The sequence below is a fragment of the Calliphora vicina genome, chromosome 5 (assembly GCF_958450345.1).
Source record: "Calliphora vicina chromosome 5, idCalVici1.1, whole genome shotgun sequence".
Taxonomy (NCBI): Eukaryota; Metazoa; Arthropoda; class Insecta; order Diptera; family Calliphoridae; genus Calliphora; species Calliphora vicina.
Genome location: NC_088784.1, coordinates 92,795,673 through 92,813,847, shown reverse-complemented (window position 1 = coordinate 92,813,847; position 18,175 = coordinate 92,795,673). Strand labels below are relative to the sequence as shown.

Genomic DNA, 18,175 nt, shown 5'->3' with positions numbered 1-18,175 from the left:
CAGCTGGTTTATTGTTGATAGATTCTATTGTTGTTATTGCTTTTACCCAACAAACACTTGTTACCCACATACAACGACAATAAACTACCACTTCTACACATATTTGTTGTATTTTGTTGTTTATTATTTAAACAATTTGCTTCAACTTCATCGTTTATATATACGAGTGAATGTATCCAGTCTGTTTGAATATCTATAGAGTTTTGTTTGTTATTGTGTTTCTCATAGATTTTCAACTTCGTCATCAAAAGTTTGACGGCTTGAAAAAGAAAATCAATTAAAATAATAATATAAAATACCTAATAGCAGTAAAAATGTGTTAATTGTGAGATTTAAAATTATAATTTCTTCATTATTTAAAGTTTTATTTTAATTTGTGTTTGAATTAATACAAAAATAATGGTATTTTGGTGTGATTGTTTGCAACGCAATGGTTATCAACAGATTTCTGCTACAGCTGGGGGTGGACAAGGTATTTTATATTTTTATTATCTTTTTTTGTTGTTAATAACACTAACAGATGGAATATTATTATGGAAATTTTATTCTTTTATTCTAGGTCCTCGTTTCGGTGTGCGTCATGTACAGTGCTTGCTAGTGTTTTGCGGTTTAGCCGTGGCTTATGCTCTTCGGGTGAATCTTTCGGTGGCTATAGTTGCCATGACGGATCGTAATGCTACAAATCCAAATTTTGAGGTATGTGAGGAGATTTTTAAGTACTTTATCTGAATATACATATACAAATATATTAGAGTGTTCCAAAAAAACTACTTTAACTACCCCTTTCTACAGAATTGTTAAAAAGCCGCAACGGCTCTAAAGTTTGAAAAATTTGGCCATTAAATAATATTTTCGACAAGATATCGTATCTCACATCTTCCAAATATGTTGATATTACCTGCACGAGTTCTCTATTAAATACAAAATTGGATGTTTCCTCCAAATTTGCTATAGTTTGTATTGTATCGATGTTCAATGTTAAAATTCTATATAAGATTGGCGTAAAATTGTGCAGTTTTAATTGTGTATAACTTGAGTTTTCCCCTTCATTTCACGACTGGCTAGGGGCTTGTTGGCATAGAACATTGACTTCAAATATCTCCATTCAAAGAGATTCAATGGTTTTCTAAGATGCCAACTCAGATCATTGAAAGACCATGAAATGTTTGATGCAGTAATTTAATTGTTAATCGTCCAATTTAGGCAGAAAGAACTCACAAACCAAAAAGTCTTCATTGCTGTATACTGCAATGTAACCTTTCAGACAAAAGACAATTTGAATTCATTCCCTGATTGCTAGATTGTATCAATATACATATAATCGAGCTAAACTTAAACAAAGAAAACATTTCTGCACTTGGTACTATTTAATTAAAATGTAAACAAATAATAAAAATACTGATAATGCTATTATTTAATAAGCCATATTGCATACACTTTGTGACGTCATGAATTATGTTTTGATTTCTGTGTCATTTAATATATTTTTTCATTAACTAAATAAAACAAATAATGAAGTGTTTGTTATCTATTTCACATACAAATGTGAAACTAATTAAACAGTTTTACGAAATACACTGAACAGAAATACAATTGGTCAATTCATAAGGTCTCCTATCATGTCATATTGTCATAATCTATATATATAACAAGTAAGAAAGTATGGTCGGTCAAGCCCGACCATATAATACCCTACACCAAGTAAATGAGTAAAAATTTTTTCTTTTAAAATATCAATAATTTATATTCATGAGTGATTTTCGGAAGTGGGCCTTATATGGGAGCTATGACCAATTATGGACCGATCACCTTGAAATTAGGTCGTGTGATTTATGTCTATATTAAATTTAACTATGTTGAATTTTGTGTGTATACCAACATTTTTAAGCGATTTATGCACGTTAAAGTGATTTTCGGAAGCGGGTCTATATGGGAGCTATGACTAATTATGGACCGATCGTAACAAAATTTGGTGACATGAATTTTGTATATATAAAACTTATTTGGAGCGAAATTCGTGTAGATACATGGATAAATTAATCATTTATGACCGATAAAGTCCAATTTCGAGGGGACTTTGTATGGGGGCTAGGTGAAATAATTGACCGATTTCATCCAGTTTCAATAGGCTTGGTCCTTAGGCCGAAAAAGTAACATGTACCAAATTTGATCGAAATATCTTCAAAATTGCGACCTGTACTCTGCGCACAAGGTTTAAATGGACAGCCAGCCAGCCAACCAGACGGACGGACGGACGGACATCGTTTAATCGACTCAGAAAGTGATTCTAAGTCGATCGGTATACTTTAAGGTGGGTGTTAGACTAATATTTTTGGGCGTTACAAACATCTGCACAAACGCATAATACCCTCCCCACTATGGTGGTGTAGGGTATAAAAATGCATGTTTTTATGTGGGTATGTATGTGTGTATGTATGTTCCGAATGACCTAAAAAACGGCTCCACCGATTTTGATGAAATTTTCAGGGAATCTTCAGAATAGCCTGGCTGGTAAAACTGTAAAGTCAGATTTTTGATATTCGGTCTGTGGGCGGAGAGGTGTGTAAAAATCTAATTTTTACATTATACCGTTAATGCCATTATATATAAAATCAGATGTGTGTATGTATGTTCCATATGGACTCAAAAACGGCTGGACCGATTTTGATAAAATTTTCACGGAATCTTCAGAAAAGCATAGCGAGTAACACTGTAAAGTCATATACATAAATACTTTTTTTTATTTCCAACGTTCAAACAATGACAGTTTTCATTTTGTTGCTTAATATCATTCTAAAAATTGATGATTTGGTGTAAGCGAAGAAAGGAATAGAATAGAAGTTATTTTATATTATCAATCGGTTATAATCAATTTTGTTTACTCTTGCAAATTAGGTGCATGATTAAAAAATTTCCATATGAAATCTATTAAAAAAATAATATTTTGAATAACTCTCCGCATATCACTTTTAATACAAAATAACGGTTTTATTCAAATAAAATTTGTTTTCGAAAGGGCATCTACGTCAAGAGTCGCAGAAACGGGAAGAGAACGAGAATCGCGGCTTCAGCAAGTGCGTCGCAGTGCATCTTCACCGAGTGCTGCAGAAACACCTCAACAGCATATAGTTGTTTGCTCCCGAATGGCTCGTTCAAGAGAAAGAATCGATTTAAAGTTGCCCGGATTTTATTACAATAAGTATGATGACTACAGGAATAACAAGGATGTACTAATTGGCGCAATGAACAAACATTACTTACATTGCATCATTTTGAAGTTCCCTAAGGAAGCCCCGGGAATGTGCTGTTCGAACGGTAAAGTTATTCTGCCACCAGTTATTGAGCCGTCTGAGCTGCTACTAAGTTACATTTCCGGCGCAAATCCTATTTCCAAACACTTCCTTCAAAATATCCCAATGACGATACGAAAAATTTCAATTGATCCCTCCACAAATGAGATTTCATTTCCGGACTTCTGCCAAATGCAAATGAATATTCAAGATGTTGTCGACAAAGTATTCCAAAGTCTTACAACGAACTACAACAATTCGGATTGTCTGTGGGACAATGTTAACAATATCAATAAGCAAATACAATTGAAACTGCCTGGCAAAACAATAAAATACACATAGATTGACACAGTAATGAACGATGAGCAAGCCGACGATTATCCTACTGAATTTTTGAATTCATTGGATCACCGACTTTGTCCGAAACTGTATATTAAAATCGAGATGCAATATAAAACAGATGTTTTCTAAGGGTCAGCAACGCGGACCGGGTTCAGCTAGTGTCCTAATATTTCACAATGGTTTCAAGCAAAAAATTTCCAAAAATAAATCTACTTAGAGACCTGCGCCGAACGCCTAAGAGCCGGTTAAGCCGATCCGCCGAATCGTGAAATAATAGGACATTATGACATGCATGACCTTGTGCATTGACCAATTGTATGTTTTTGAAATTGTATGTTTAGAAAATAAGGGAAAATACTTTTATTTTGAAATTTGTAATCAAGTATCCCGCAATTCCCAAAAAAAATCTTGATAAGTCCCAAAAATGGGATTTTTTTGTTTTTTGGCTATAATATCCATAATAGGGGCGGGGTTATCGGAACCCTTTACAAAATAATTAAGAACTTATTGGGCCATCTAAAATAGGTCACTATATTTTGCTATCGATTATGCGATTTGAGAATTTTTGCCCTAAATTTGAATTTTACATAAAAAATAGGCATTGCTTGAATGGACCTGATCCCGTCGGTATCAAAAATTATAAATGTTTTTTTCATTTAAAATATTTGGCATAAACTTAGCTTTTCAAAAAGTACAAATTCATTATCATGCTCTTAGAAAATTTTTAGATCACTTAAAAAGAATAAAAGTACTTTTTTCCCAAAAAAATTGGGAAAAATCGCCTTTTTTAATTTTTTTTATATTCAAATGTATGTAACTTTGGACTCAGTCATGATTTTTAAACACTTCGTTCTTTATTTGATATATAGAAACTGGTGTAGGGTGGGTAAAAATGTTGAAAATTAAATTTTCAAATGCGAATATCTCCTAAGCTATAAGAGATAATTGACAGCTACGCAGAGGTTTTATGTAGTGCTCGACGAGGAGTTTCTGTATGTGTAAGAAGAAATAGGATCATTTTAAAAATTGAACATACCCGAGGTGTCCTACTTTGGGAACCCCTGGTCCCGCTCCTGGTGGGGTCATGAGGTCCAAATTCAAAACTTAAACTCGACTACTCTTCCTCCTTGCGCATGTGAAATTTCATTCAAATCGACGTAAGGGTTTAGAAGTTACAGATTTATTACCCTCTTTTTTATTCTCATACCACAGCACAGTGGATTATATAAGGGGAATGCATATCATAATTGATTTTTGCAAATGATTGAAATTAACCACACAAAATGTTCTATCGTAAAGCTGAGATGTCAGGCAATAATTATTTGTAGAAATTATAGTTATTATGTCAACAGAAGTATTCGAAAATGGCGACAGAACACACTACTTTCGACTTTAAAAATTTGGGTGTTAAAATTATACTATATTCAAGGGTATATTTTTAATATTAACAATAATTTTTTTAGGATTATTATACCTTATTGGAAAGGGTATGTTATCCAAATTCTATCTTTGAAATGAGTTTTGTATATATTTTTAGCAGATTTGTAATTTATTCATTTAAAATATATAATGTTTTTAGGCTTACCTACGCTACTTTGACTATGATTTTAACTATTGGCGCCGTTTGCCGCCGATCTAGTTTTAACAGTGAATTATAGCTTAACTTATTATCTAAAAGATATAGCAAAATTAGCTGCCTTTTGGTGCCTATAAACAAATGGCATGCTAAAATGTTGAGCAACTCAGAAATTAAAAAAAAAAATGATCAACTTTTTTTGATTTTAGTGGCTTTTCATTGCTTATTTGGCTATTAAAGCTTATACAAATTTATAACCGTATACAAAGCAAATTAGTTCTTAACAAAATAGTGTTTTAATTTTTTTAACCGGATGAAAATTGTAAAAGTTATTCAACTTTTCATTAACACCTTTTATTGTATTTTCTCCCTCAGCGCATATGAATAAAAGAAACAAAAAATTAAGAATAACAAAAATTTGTTTGTACAATTTTAAATTTACAATGTAATTTTTTTTCGAAAAAGTTTAATAACTTTTGCAAATATAAACCGATTTTAACAAGTAATGTCTCATTTTTGACTATATAAAATTGTCTTTAAAACACGGTGCGAAAAAAATAGGTTTTCATATAAAAAAATTAAAATAACTATTGTTGAATTTGAAAAATTATGAAAAAAAATAAAAAAAAAAAACTTTTTATAAAAAATAACATAATTTCATGAAGTATGCAAACATTTGTGAAAGATTAATTCGATGTCTATCCATAATTGTTTAAAATTTTGAAATCGGTCTAAAAATATGTGAGTTAGAGGTACTGTAGTACTATTACTTTTATACAAAACCGTTTAAACCGTTCGTAACTTTTTTTTTAACAATTCGATTTTTATGATTAAAAATACATATTAAGGCTTAAAGTCCCACCTATTCAACAAAAAAAAATCTTTCAAAAATCTTCATCCATTCAAAAGTTACAGATTTTTGATCCGAAAATGACCAAAATTTTCCACTGTGCACTTAGACTTGCCAACCGTCCCGTTTTCGACGGGACAGACCAGTTTTAGAGTCGAATGTCCCGTGTCCCGGCGATACTCTGAACGGGACGCCATTTGTCCCGTTTAAAAAAAAACAACTTTTTCATTAATTACCAAAAAAAAATATAAAAAAATCAAAAATTGGAAATACCGATAAACAAGGATGCTTTATTTTCTGAAATATAGTATTTTCTAAAAACTGAATATCACTATTTAACAATATACATAGGTACTTAGTGCATTAACTTCTATGAGTTTCAATAAACTCATTAGTAAAGATTATTTAACTTTCATGAAAAATAAATGGCACGATACTCGCTATAGGATGCTTGTACCTTTAGTTAAAGGTGAGTTGTTGGTCCATTGAAATGGACTGAGTTTGTCGAATTTATTACTTCAAATAATAATAAAAAAGCTGATAAAAGCGATTAAAAATATAAATTTTAAATTATGGACTGAAATAGGTAAACTTTATTAAATAACCCGCTGCGCTTCGTTACTCCTACGTAGTAAAATAAAAAATTTTTAAAGATTTTATAAACTATTTTTTTAATGAGGTGAAACAAATTAGGTAAAATTATAAAGAATAAAATTTCAGACAAAGTTTGAAGAATCTCCCAATTTTAATTATCCAGATATTCAAAATTTACTATGTACTTTGAATGGAAAGTTTCACACCCACTGTTCCGATCTAGACCATTTTAGCTAAACTCTGTACAGTGATAAGAATTTGATTCATACAAAGTTTAAATACATTACAATTACTCCAGATATTCGAAATTAACTATATACTTTGTATAGGAGGTGTCACTCCCACTAATCCAATCCCGACCATTTTACAGCCAAACTATGTAAAATGATAATTGAGCTTTGTGTGGTAGGTGACTTAAACCTTGTTCCGATTCTTCCCAATTTGGTTAAACTTCATGTCGTGATATGAAATTGATTCATGTAAAGTTTGAAGAATTTCACAATTATAGTACTCCAGATATTTGAAAATAACTATTTACTTTAAAAAATTCAGTCTCGCCCATTTTCAGCCAATCTCCGTATAGAAGAGAATTTGACAAGAATTTGATTCATACAAAGTTTAAATACTTTACAATTATAGTACTCGAGATATTCGAAATTAACTACTTACTTTGTATGAGAGATGTCACGCCCACTAACACAATAACATTTTCACCCAAAAAATGTAGAATAGTAAGGGTGATATTATGGCAAAATTTTAAGACTTCCACAATTATAGTTCTCCAGATATTCGAAAATAACTATTTACTCCTGTATAAAGTTCGAAGACTTTCACAGTAATAGTTCTCCAGATTTTACACAATTAAAATTAATGTGTTATTGTTGATTTTAATAAATAAAATAGGATATACTCAAAAAGGTATTAATGAAAATTTGAATAACTTTTACAGTTTTCATCCGATTTGAAAAATTAAAACCATGTTTTATTAAGAACTTTTCTTTATACATTGATATAAATTTGTATAAGCTTTCATATTAAAATAAGCAATGAAAAGCGACTCAAATCAAAAAAGATCGTAACAAAAACAATACTTATAACTTACAAATGTATCAATAAATGCATGTCACTTTGAAGCGTAATAAGTTTTATTTCCCAACACGTTAAAAAAAATAAAAATTGAACAAAAAATTAATGAGTTACAGATCGATAAGTTGAAAAACATCATTGTAAACGGTTTTTTCAGAATAACTTCTGAATTTGAAGGTGTTTCTGAAATTTTTTGACACAATTTGTAATGTACTCAGCAAGTCCTATAACCCACGCTAGGTCATTTTCCATGTTTTTTTCCATCGTTCTCTGATCTGATTTAGTGGTGTCCCGTTTTGGAAATTTCAAAAGGTGGCAAGTCTATGTGCACTGTGCCGCGTTCATAAGATACGTTATCTATTATAAATCCCTATCATTATATAGTTGTGGATCCTATGGCCCTTTATGGATTGATCATAATTTTCTTTCTTCTTATATGTGAGCTATGTCCAATTATAGACACTCATATTATCTACAATATATTTGAAGAAAATAGCAAAATATTTTTGAAAATTATGAAATTTTTGAAACAAACGGAATGACAAAATCTATATACCACTAATATTGTTGATGGTGGGCATAAAAATATGATCAATAATCGAGGAGTTGCGTTGATTGACGATTGAATAGGGGGCATTATACATTTTTGTAAAAAAATTTTATTTGTTTATTGAATATGCCTTTACTTCCTAGGCCTGACAATAAGTAATTCAATCTTATAACTAAATATTAAACGAAATAAAGTTGTAATTATTGGAGAAAATTTTTATTTCAAATTACTGATCATAGTTAAGTTTATAACTAACATCATGATTTCAATAACTTGAAGTTATGTAAATCTAATATTTAAAAATTAAAGTCTCAAATATTTAACATTATTGAAGAATTTAAAGTAAATAACTAGAAACTAAATATAATGAACATTTACAAAATCGCATAAAAAAGCGATCGTTAAATTTGTCTAACACATTAAGGCACCTCAAATTTAATATCATGGACTGGTATTTCTGAAGCAGCATTCCTTGTGGGTGACATAGATGGACTGGAACTATTATATGCTATAGATGATTCCCTAACCGTCTCAAAGTTAAAGTATTCTTGTTCAGCATAACGAAATGAGCTATTTGAATCCCTGGGCGACTGGGACTGCAAATTTGATTGTGTAGCAGTGTTCGAATTTCTCAGTAATATATCTTGTATATCAATAGTATGAGACATATTCAGCGTTCCCATACAGCCATGAAATAGAATATCAGATATTATTTTTCTTGCAATTAATTTTTGATTTCCTTGCATTTCTTTATATTGTACTGCCCATGATTTGGCCAAAATATCGGCATCAATTTGAGCTTGTTTTTGTTCCTCATAAGTCAGTTTAATGGGTTGTTGGGTTTTACGGAGGACAATTTTCTTTCTTCGTTTTGATGTAGTAGGTAAATTCTAAAAAACAGACATTTATTTTTGCTTTAATAAAATGTTAAAAATAATTAAAATAAATATTTACCACTTCCTCATCACTGTGCTTATGTTCAATATAACGTTTTGTAGGCAACTGCTGGTGTTTTGTTGGACTCGAAATAATAGTTTGGTTGGTTGTATGTTTTTTCTTTAAAAATTAAAATGGAAATGAATGATTTATTATTTTAATATAGGTACTAATTTAATAAAAACAAATTTTGAGTTTACCTCTTCTATACTATCTTCTTCGTAAACCAATCTGCCTGCCACACTTTCATCTTGATCGTCCAAAAATGATAAACAATCAAAATACCATAATGTGGGCTTATAAACTCTACCAACTTCTTGGCTGTCTTTCAATCTCCTCAATTCTTTTCTATATGAGGTACGAAAGTTATTAATTTTTCTCACTACCATTTCCCTGTCTGCATCCGGGTAAACTTCTCTTAGTTTTCTTATAAGTTGTAAATAGCAATTGGACTTTAAGGCACGATCAGAATATTCGGTACTCTTGACACGCCACAAAGCAGGCAGTTCTTTATAAAGTTGAAAAAATTCTTGCCAAAATTTAGCATGTTCCATTTTTTTGTTTAAATTATTTACACATGCTGAAGAAAATTAACACAAATCATAAAAACTTAGGAATTTACTTGTGTACAGTCAGTCACAAGTACAGCAATTCATTCAATTTGACCCCAATAAAAAAACACACAATATTACTGCGCAAATAAAAAACCAACACAATTTTTTTAAAACCTTTTTTCACTTAAGTAATAACAGCAAACTCGTTGTTGTTTTGAATAAACTTTACTGCACAAATAATAAATAAGGGTGTGTTTGATTTTGTCTTTAAATATTTTAATAAATAAATACTAAATTCATTAAATTTACACAAGCCATAAAAATATATCAAGCGAACACATGTTTCCACTCCAACATTCACTTACAACTGAACAAACCCATCATTTGTGCAGTTTTAGCGTGTGAGTGTTTGCTGTCGCATGACCAGTTTGAACAAATTTGTGTAGTTTGTCTCATTCATTCTTTAGGTTTATACAGCTTTCAAACTATAAATGAGAATGGAAGAACTAAATAGGAACCAAATAAATATACACACAAATATTCTCTGCGCAAATTGATGTGTATTTGAGCCGAACATCACCATACATACCATAAAATGAAAGACAACTTGTTTGTGTTTAGTGTATGATGTGGATAAATCTGTTGCATGCTAAAGTTGTATTAAGTGTTGCCTGAAATCTTGTGTTGTCATATGGTAAATTAAAAAAAAACAATTAAGAGTAAGTTCGGCTTTGCCAAATCTTATAAATATTCACAACACTAAATTAAAATGGGCCCTGATTTTTGTGCATTTTGTATAAATAACATGTCTCTGCTTCCAAAAATTAAAACAATTGTTTGAATGTTATATGAATTATACGATATTTTTCAACAATAACAATTGGTCAGTTCACAAGGTCTCTATGTCATATTGTCATAATGTCCTAATATTTTTTATTGTTTTCAAGCATAAAATTTCCTAAAATAATACTACTTTGTATGCTATGTTAATTGTGTTATCGTAACGAACAAGCAGAGACCTGTGCCGAATGCCTAAGAGTCGGTTAAGCCGAGCCGCCGAGTCGTGATATATTAGGACATTATGACAATATGACTGATAAGAGACCTTGTGAATTGGCCAAATGTGTATTTGTCTACCTATACAGACAGATGGATCGTCGCACAGTGGCGCCCGTAGAACAAGTGAGATTCCAAAAATTAAAAATTTCATGTGCCCCTAAAGAAGATTTTTTTTAACAGATTTTCAGTTTTCAAAAAAAAACAGACCATTTTTAGGTAATCATTATTGTTTATTCTATTGATAGATCTATTTATTAAGAAATTAATACAAAAAATTGTACTGTTTGCTTTGTATTTGTCCAGGTAAATCGATATTTACCAACTATCCATTTCTTCAATATTTCTCAACTTTGATGAAAAAATACTATCAATTTCTAAATTTGCCATATTTTCAAACTAAGTACTTTGATTATTCCTTTACCTAATGAAAAAATGTTCAGCTGCCCGTCCTTGCCCCATTTTTTGCTAGAGGTAAAATTTTGGAAAAATACATGGTTCCAAAAGATATTTACCAACTATCCATTTTTTCAATATTTCTCAACTTTGATGGAAAATAAAAAAAAACTATTAATTTCTATATTTGCCATATTTTCAAAATAAGTACTTTGATTATTCCTTTACCTAGCAAAAACTTTCAATCTGCACGTTATTGACCCATTTCTTACTAGAGATAATATGTTTAAAAAAGATATGATACCAAAAATAACATATAACCGTGAAAAATCCACCAAAAAAAATATTTTCCTAAAAATTTGTTTTAATTTTTTTGCAATAATTTTAAATCATAAAAGCATAATTTTAAATCATAAAAGAAACATAAAAAATCAAAAATTTTAAAAAATATTTTATTTTACTTCCCATAAAATATCCACAAATTTAACTTTAGCTAACCCATAAGTAGACACCTGAACCATTTTCAAACACTCATTTCATAGGCTGATCAATAATATATCATATGCTTTTTAAATTTTTTGATTATCTCATTTGGTTCAAAAGTTATGATTTTTGCAACAAAAAAACTCAAATGGCGTACTGACGATTAACAGCCCCAAATCATTATGGAACCTCCACAATGTTTGATGGTCTTTTTTGTGCACCTGGAGTCAAATTCTATATTTTTTACCATCAGACCCAAAGAAAATAATTTTGGTTTCATCCGATCACAGTACATTTTTCCAATTTTCCCGACGGAGGTGTTGATTGGCGAATAATAACCTTTTTATATTTTGTTTACTTAAAGTACTTTTCTTGGAATTCTTCCCTTTAATCCAGCTTCTATAAGTGTTTTATATATTGTACGCCTTGTAACTGATGCACATAAATCGATTTTGATTTCACTCGATGACTTAAATGGATTTTTTTTGGAAGTTCTTACTTTAAGTTGGTACAAGCGTGCTGAGATTATTTTCTTTCTTCCTCGAGTATTATGTTTTTTTTAGTGCATTGAAAACAGAAAACTGAAGTGCATTGAAAACTTCATTTTTGGAACACTTTAATATTTCTGCAATTATACGAATATATTTTCCGTATATTTTAAGCTCAGAATAAAATCTTTTTCAGCTTGAGTAGTGTGAACACCTCGACCAATTTTTAAACAATAATTAAGGTTTTTATCCCGGGAATTCCCGGTACAAATTTCCCGGGAATTTTGCCAATTTTTCACCACCCGATTCCCGGGATTTTTAGTCGGGAATCCCGGGAATTAAAAACTGACGAAAATACATAGAAAACAAGTTAGAACTCTATTTTTTTCACCAAAAATCAGTGAAAAGTTTTTTACAGTTTTTTGCTAATATCTTGGCAATAATAGACCGCTTATTATTATTATTATTTATTTGGGGTTTTTCGTATGAAAATTTAAAAAGAGAATTCATTATTTATAGAATTTATTTCTTATTGAATCATTCTAATTTCTTTAAATTTCTTCTTCAAATCCATAATAAAATAGCTTCAAAAATTAATTAAATGATTAAATTTTTCTTCAACTAAAATCTAGTACAAAAAGGTTTAAGACAATTTTTTCAATTAATGTTGTAAATGATTTAACAAAAATTTAATCATTCAAGGTTTGAATAAATTCTGTTATTAATTAACTTTAAATTTAATTCAGTTTAAACAAAGGCTTTGGAATGAATATGAAAAATTAAATATTAGGAATGGATTTATGGAATGAAAGGCTGACATTTTTTAATTACGGATTAAGATTTTAGTGAATTAAGCTCAAATTTTATTAATTAATTTGAAGCTCTGATAATTATAACACTAAGTTTTTATATGAAATTTGGCTATAATATTCCTAATTTACTGTATCATTATATATTTCGGGAATAGCCGGGTACCCGGGAATGTAGAAAAAAATTTCCCAATTCCCGGGAATCAAAAAACGTCGGGAAATTAAAAACCCTAACAATAATTCAAATAATTTGATTTCAAAACTAAAATCGAATTAATTTTTTACCGTTATATTTCATAATTTCTTTTCATTTAGAGTACAAATTTAAAATTCAGCTTTTTTGTTTAAAAAAAATTTAGTATTATGTCCGTATTGCTTACTTTCTCATACTCTTTTGTAGATCTAGTTTAATTTGCGAGAACAAATATCAAAAGAAGAACTGACAACAAAAAGATCTACGTCCCTATTATTATACCCTTCACCATAAGTGTAATGTCTACATTTTTCATTTACGACCCAACTTACGTTTGTTGAAATCAACTCAACATGATTGATACATCAATATGACGGGAATTCTACCGGCTCGTTTGAGAAAATCGGCCCACAAATGGCTGAGATATAGTGTAACCCCGTTTGTATGGAGGAAATATAAAGTGTCTATGTTCCCAGCTAAATTGAAAGTTTAGTTTGTTTGAGGAGACCATTTCACAAAATCATGGTCCTCATCATGGTTCATAATTTTGTTGGAGCAAAGGCATTTCTCGCAAAGGAAACATATGAAATATTCTTATCAAGTGAAAAATATTTGAAAGTGGTTTACAATGCGGTATTTTTGGTATATTTGGCTTTCCATGTAAATTTCTGCGCAAAGTACAGGTCGCAATTTTGAAGATGTTTTGACAAATTTGAACATATTGAAACTGGTTAAAATCGGTTTGTTATTTCACCTATACCGAAGTAGGACATTTTTATAATCGTCTGTTTAACAACACAAATTCGTCCACAAATAAGTTTTATATAAAAGGAAATCACATTTTAACATTTTTGCAGATCAATTCACAATTGAGCTTCATTATAAGGCCCACTTCCGAAAATAACTCTAAAGACCATAAATCACTTAAACATCTTGGTATCCACATAAAATTCAACACGACTTAATTTCATGGCGATCGGTAAATAATTGGTCGTAGTTTCCACACAAGGCCTTCATCCGAAAATTTCTTATAACAGTAATGAATTTCATATATGTATTTCGATATACATATTCGTAAAGTAGAGACCATATACAGTAACACTGCGTAATCAGTTTTTCTTGATCGGGTCGGCTGTCCTTTTAAATGGACTTTAACATTTCCAAGGATAAATATTTGTGACGGCAAAGCATTGCAGGTCCTTTGACCTTTATGATTCAATAAAAAATCTAAATAAAATAAACAAAGTTTTCTATTTAATTCATATCTTGGAACGCCCTTTACATTCGCTATATAGAAAAAATATTACAATTGAAAGTGTTAATACGATTTATAACATACATAAGTACATTTCATAAATAAAATTATTTTTTTTTTCCTTTCAGGAATTCGACTGGGATGAAAGTGTTAAATCCTATTTGCTCAGCAGTTTCTTTTGGGGTTATGTAATCACACAAGTTCCTGGTGGCTATTTATCACATAAATACGGAGCTAAATTTACATTCTTTTTTGGTGTGCTAATTTGCTCTGTACTGGCCCTACTAACGCCACTATTTGCCGAAATTGGTGATTGGCCTTTGCTTTTAATACTGCGCGCCGTACAAGGACTCTGCCAAGGCATGATATTTCCTTCGACACATACATTTCTCTCGAAATGGGCTCCCGCAGAGGAAAGAGGACGTCTGGTGAGTTATTGTTATTCGGGAGCACAATTTGGCACTGTGATAATGTTGTCGATAAGTGGATTTATTGCCTCTTCGTGGATGGGTTGGCCCAGTATATTCTATGTATCTGGTTTAGCCGGCTTAGTGTGGGCTATATTTTGGTTTTTGTACTGTGCCAGTACACCGGCTGAACATCCCACTATTACGGCTAATGAGCGACGTTTTATTGAGACTTCAGGTCCGGGACGTAGACCTTCCGATGCGGGACGCGTTGAGGCCTCAGAAATGAAAACACCCTGGTTGAAAATATTTACCTCCATGCCATTTTTAACACTACTCGTTGTGCATTGTGCCAATAATTGGGGTTTCTGGACCTTGCTTACCGAAATTCCCACCTATATGAAGAATATTTTAGGCATGGATATACGCAGTAATGGACCCCTTTCAGCTTTACCTTATTTGGCCATGACTTTGCTGTCATATGGTTTCATATTTGTGGCCGACATAATCAATCATAACAGTGTAATGCCTTTGTTTTTCTCACGAAAACTATTTAACACTCTGGGCATGTGGATACCCATGATGGCTTTAATTGGTTTGGGCTACATCACCACTGGAGAAAGTACGAAATTGGCCATAGCTTTACTGACAATAGCAGTGGGTGCAAATGCTGCCACATATTTGGGCTTTCAGGTAAATCATATAGATTTATCACCAAATTTTGCGGGTACTCTGATGGGTATTACAAATTGTGCGGCCAATATAATGAGCATTATAGCACCTTTGACAGTGGGCTTAATTGTAACAGATGAGGTAATTTTTCCTTTAGATATAATTTTGTTTAATGTTTCCTTAATTATATTTAATATTTTTTCTTTGCAGACAAATCCCTTACAATGGCGTATTGTATTTTACATAACAGCTGGTTTTTATTTCTTTGGCAATTTACTGTTTTTAATTTTTGGTCGCACCAGTCCACGTGAATGGAATATGCCTACATCTCGAAATCCTTCCTCTACATCATCATCGCCTGTGCATGCCGCCAATGTAGAAGATGCTTCTCAGGCTTCTGAAACAGATCGTTTGCAGCCAAATTCTACTTGATTTAATGGAATTATTTTCCAAAAACGGTGCTTTTTATTATTGTATGTGATCACTTTATAAACTTACATATATAAATATAAAATAATATTTTGCTACTTTATTATTTACAATTTTTATCTCTCTATATATTTGTATGAATTATTTAAACTAGTTGCTATTTATTTAATTTCGCTTAAATTAATTAATTAATTACATAATCCTACATATATATGTATACGTCTATTAATAAGATTAAGACAATTATTTACCTATAATTACATAAATATGATTTATATTTTTAAGCGCAAAATGATTATATATTTAGCCTTTAAGGATATATAAGTATATTGTACAATAAATTATTTAATAATGTTGTTAAATTGATCAAAATGTTATGTGAATATTTATTATGAATTTTAAACAAATATATAAATGTTTTAAGATATCTTAATTCCTTTGATGAATTTGACTACAGTTCATAATTTTTCAGTAAGTATTTATGTACACTAGGATATCCCGTTTATTTTGAGACAAGAAAGATTCTGAAATCCTCGAATAGGATTATATTTTAGCTCTTAGACAATGTGACGAAAAAAATCTGGAACAATTTTTATACCCACCATCAAGAAGATTCTAAGACGATCTAGCTTTGTCGGTCTGTCTGTCTGTCTGTTGAAAATATTGCCTAAACGAAAAGAGCTTGGTATTGAAAATGAGCAATATCGGTCCATAATTATAAAAAGCCCTCATACAAATGCCCCCCGGGAATAATATTTGAGCCATAAATATGTTAATTATGCGGCAATTCTTACAAATTTTGGCACAAATTAGTTCTATGTGCTGTGACATTATACTGTAAAGTGTGGCGAAAATTGTGCAAAATTTGTCTTATACAATGTCTCCCTCAGAAAAGGAACTAACTTATAATAATACTGTCCAACAACTTGAGACTTTTTGATTGGAACAGAATAGCGACCCTTTAATTCTGAAAGGGCATGTTGAGTATGTCATTTTTGTAGAATAAACTTATAGTCCAGCTGGTCTTTATTTACTACATTTCTATCTTTGTGGACCACCATTGGAATTTTCCGGAAAAAATTTTCGTCGCATATGGGCAATTCCACGAGAATCCCTACCACGACTGAAAACACAAAAACCCTTGAAACTTTTTTTTAAGATGATTTGAATAGAAGAAAATAATAAAATGTTACTATGTGAAAGTATTTAGATCATATTACAACATTTTAAAGACAAAAATAATAGTTTAAACTGATTTTTTTTTTAATTTTTTAATGTTTTAGGCTAAAATTGAGGCGAAAACTAGGCTCCCAATTAGATTGTAGTATGAAATGAATTTGACTCTGATTGATTTTTTGCTATTGTCAAATTGTTTATTGAAACCGAATGTATATTTTCTATTAACTTTTTTAGTTTTTGTGTACATATGTATATTTACAGAATATATATTGTTTTATTATAAGAGAAAAATCTGTCACGTACGGTATGTCACGTACGATATTAAATTTTATTTATTATAAAATCATCCAAAGATTGTTTTTATTTAAATATGACGGATTGTAAAGGAAAAATATTATTTCGCTCAATATTTTGGACAAGAATATTTCGAAAGAACTTTTTATTATTTTAAAATATAGTACACTCTGAATGCAACATAAAGACCAAATTATTTTTCAGATACTCTTATTTTTGAAAAATCTATTCCACTCTATAGGAGTACAAATGTCATGTGCGATGATATGTCACTGTGCAACAAATGAAGACTGTTGAAAAAGCACACCGTCATGACAGTATAGGATGGACTCTACTACCAAAGGTAGAGTCAGTTTTGTGATTTTGGTGACCAATTTATTTTTATGAGCCTCCAAAGATTATGAAAATCAGTGGGTCCTCAAAAAGGTGTCATCAGTTTTTGGCCAACAGCTAATTCAGACTTGGTGATACCGCATAACTATATATGGCAATAATATAATAATAGTCCACCAAACAAATTTTGTATACTTCTTTTGCCAAAACAATAACTTTTTGTGGTCTTTTTTTAAAAAAAATTGAGGAAGGAAATTTTTTTCACTTTTTTTAGAATAACTTGCAGGGACTCCTAATTTTTCACTAACAATATTTGGCAAAGTTGTAGCTATCGTAAAGCTGAATAACCCTTGTGAATATATCAATGCAATCTGAATTTATATAGGCACCCTAAATAGCTCAC

At 30.7% G+C, this 18,175-nt stretch overlaps 2 protein-coding genes across 2 annotated transcripts; one reads left to right on the top strand and one right to left on the bottom strand.

Annotated features, from left to right (window-relative positions):
• The first annotated feature begins 218 nt into the window (after positions 1–218).
• Positions 219–16,399, top strand: MFS15 (Major Facilitator Superfamily Transporter 15). Its single transcript, XM_065512522.1, has 4 exons — positions 219–472; positions 560–696; positions 14,587–15,678; positions 15,748–16,399. The coding sequence occupies exons 1-4, from the start codon at positions 400–402 to the stop codon at positions 15,967–15,969; spliced, it is 1,524 nt and encodes a 507-aa protein (XP_065368594.1). The 5' UTR covers positions 219–399; the 3' UTR covers positions 15,970–16,399.
• LOC135959746 (uncharacterized) lies at positions 8,499–9,778 on the bottom strand. The gene is made up of 3 exons (XM_065510779.1): positions 9,425–9,778; positions 9,243–9,344; positions 8,499–9,178 (listed from the first exon to the last, which is right to left on the bottom strand). Exons 1-3 carry the CDS (start codon positions 9,776–9,778, stop codon positions 8,708–8,710), a joined length of 927 nt encoding a protein of 308 aa, XP_065366851.1. The 3' UTR covers positions 8,499–8,707.
• Positions 16,400–18,175: the final 1,776 nt, after the last annotated feature.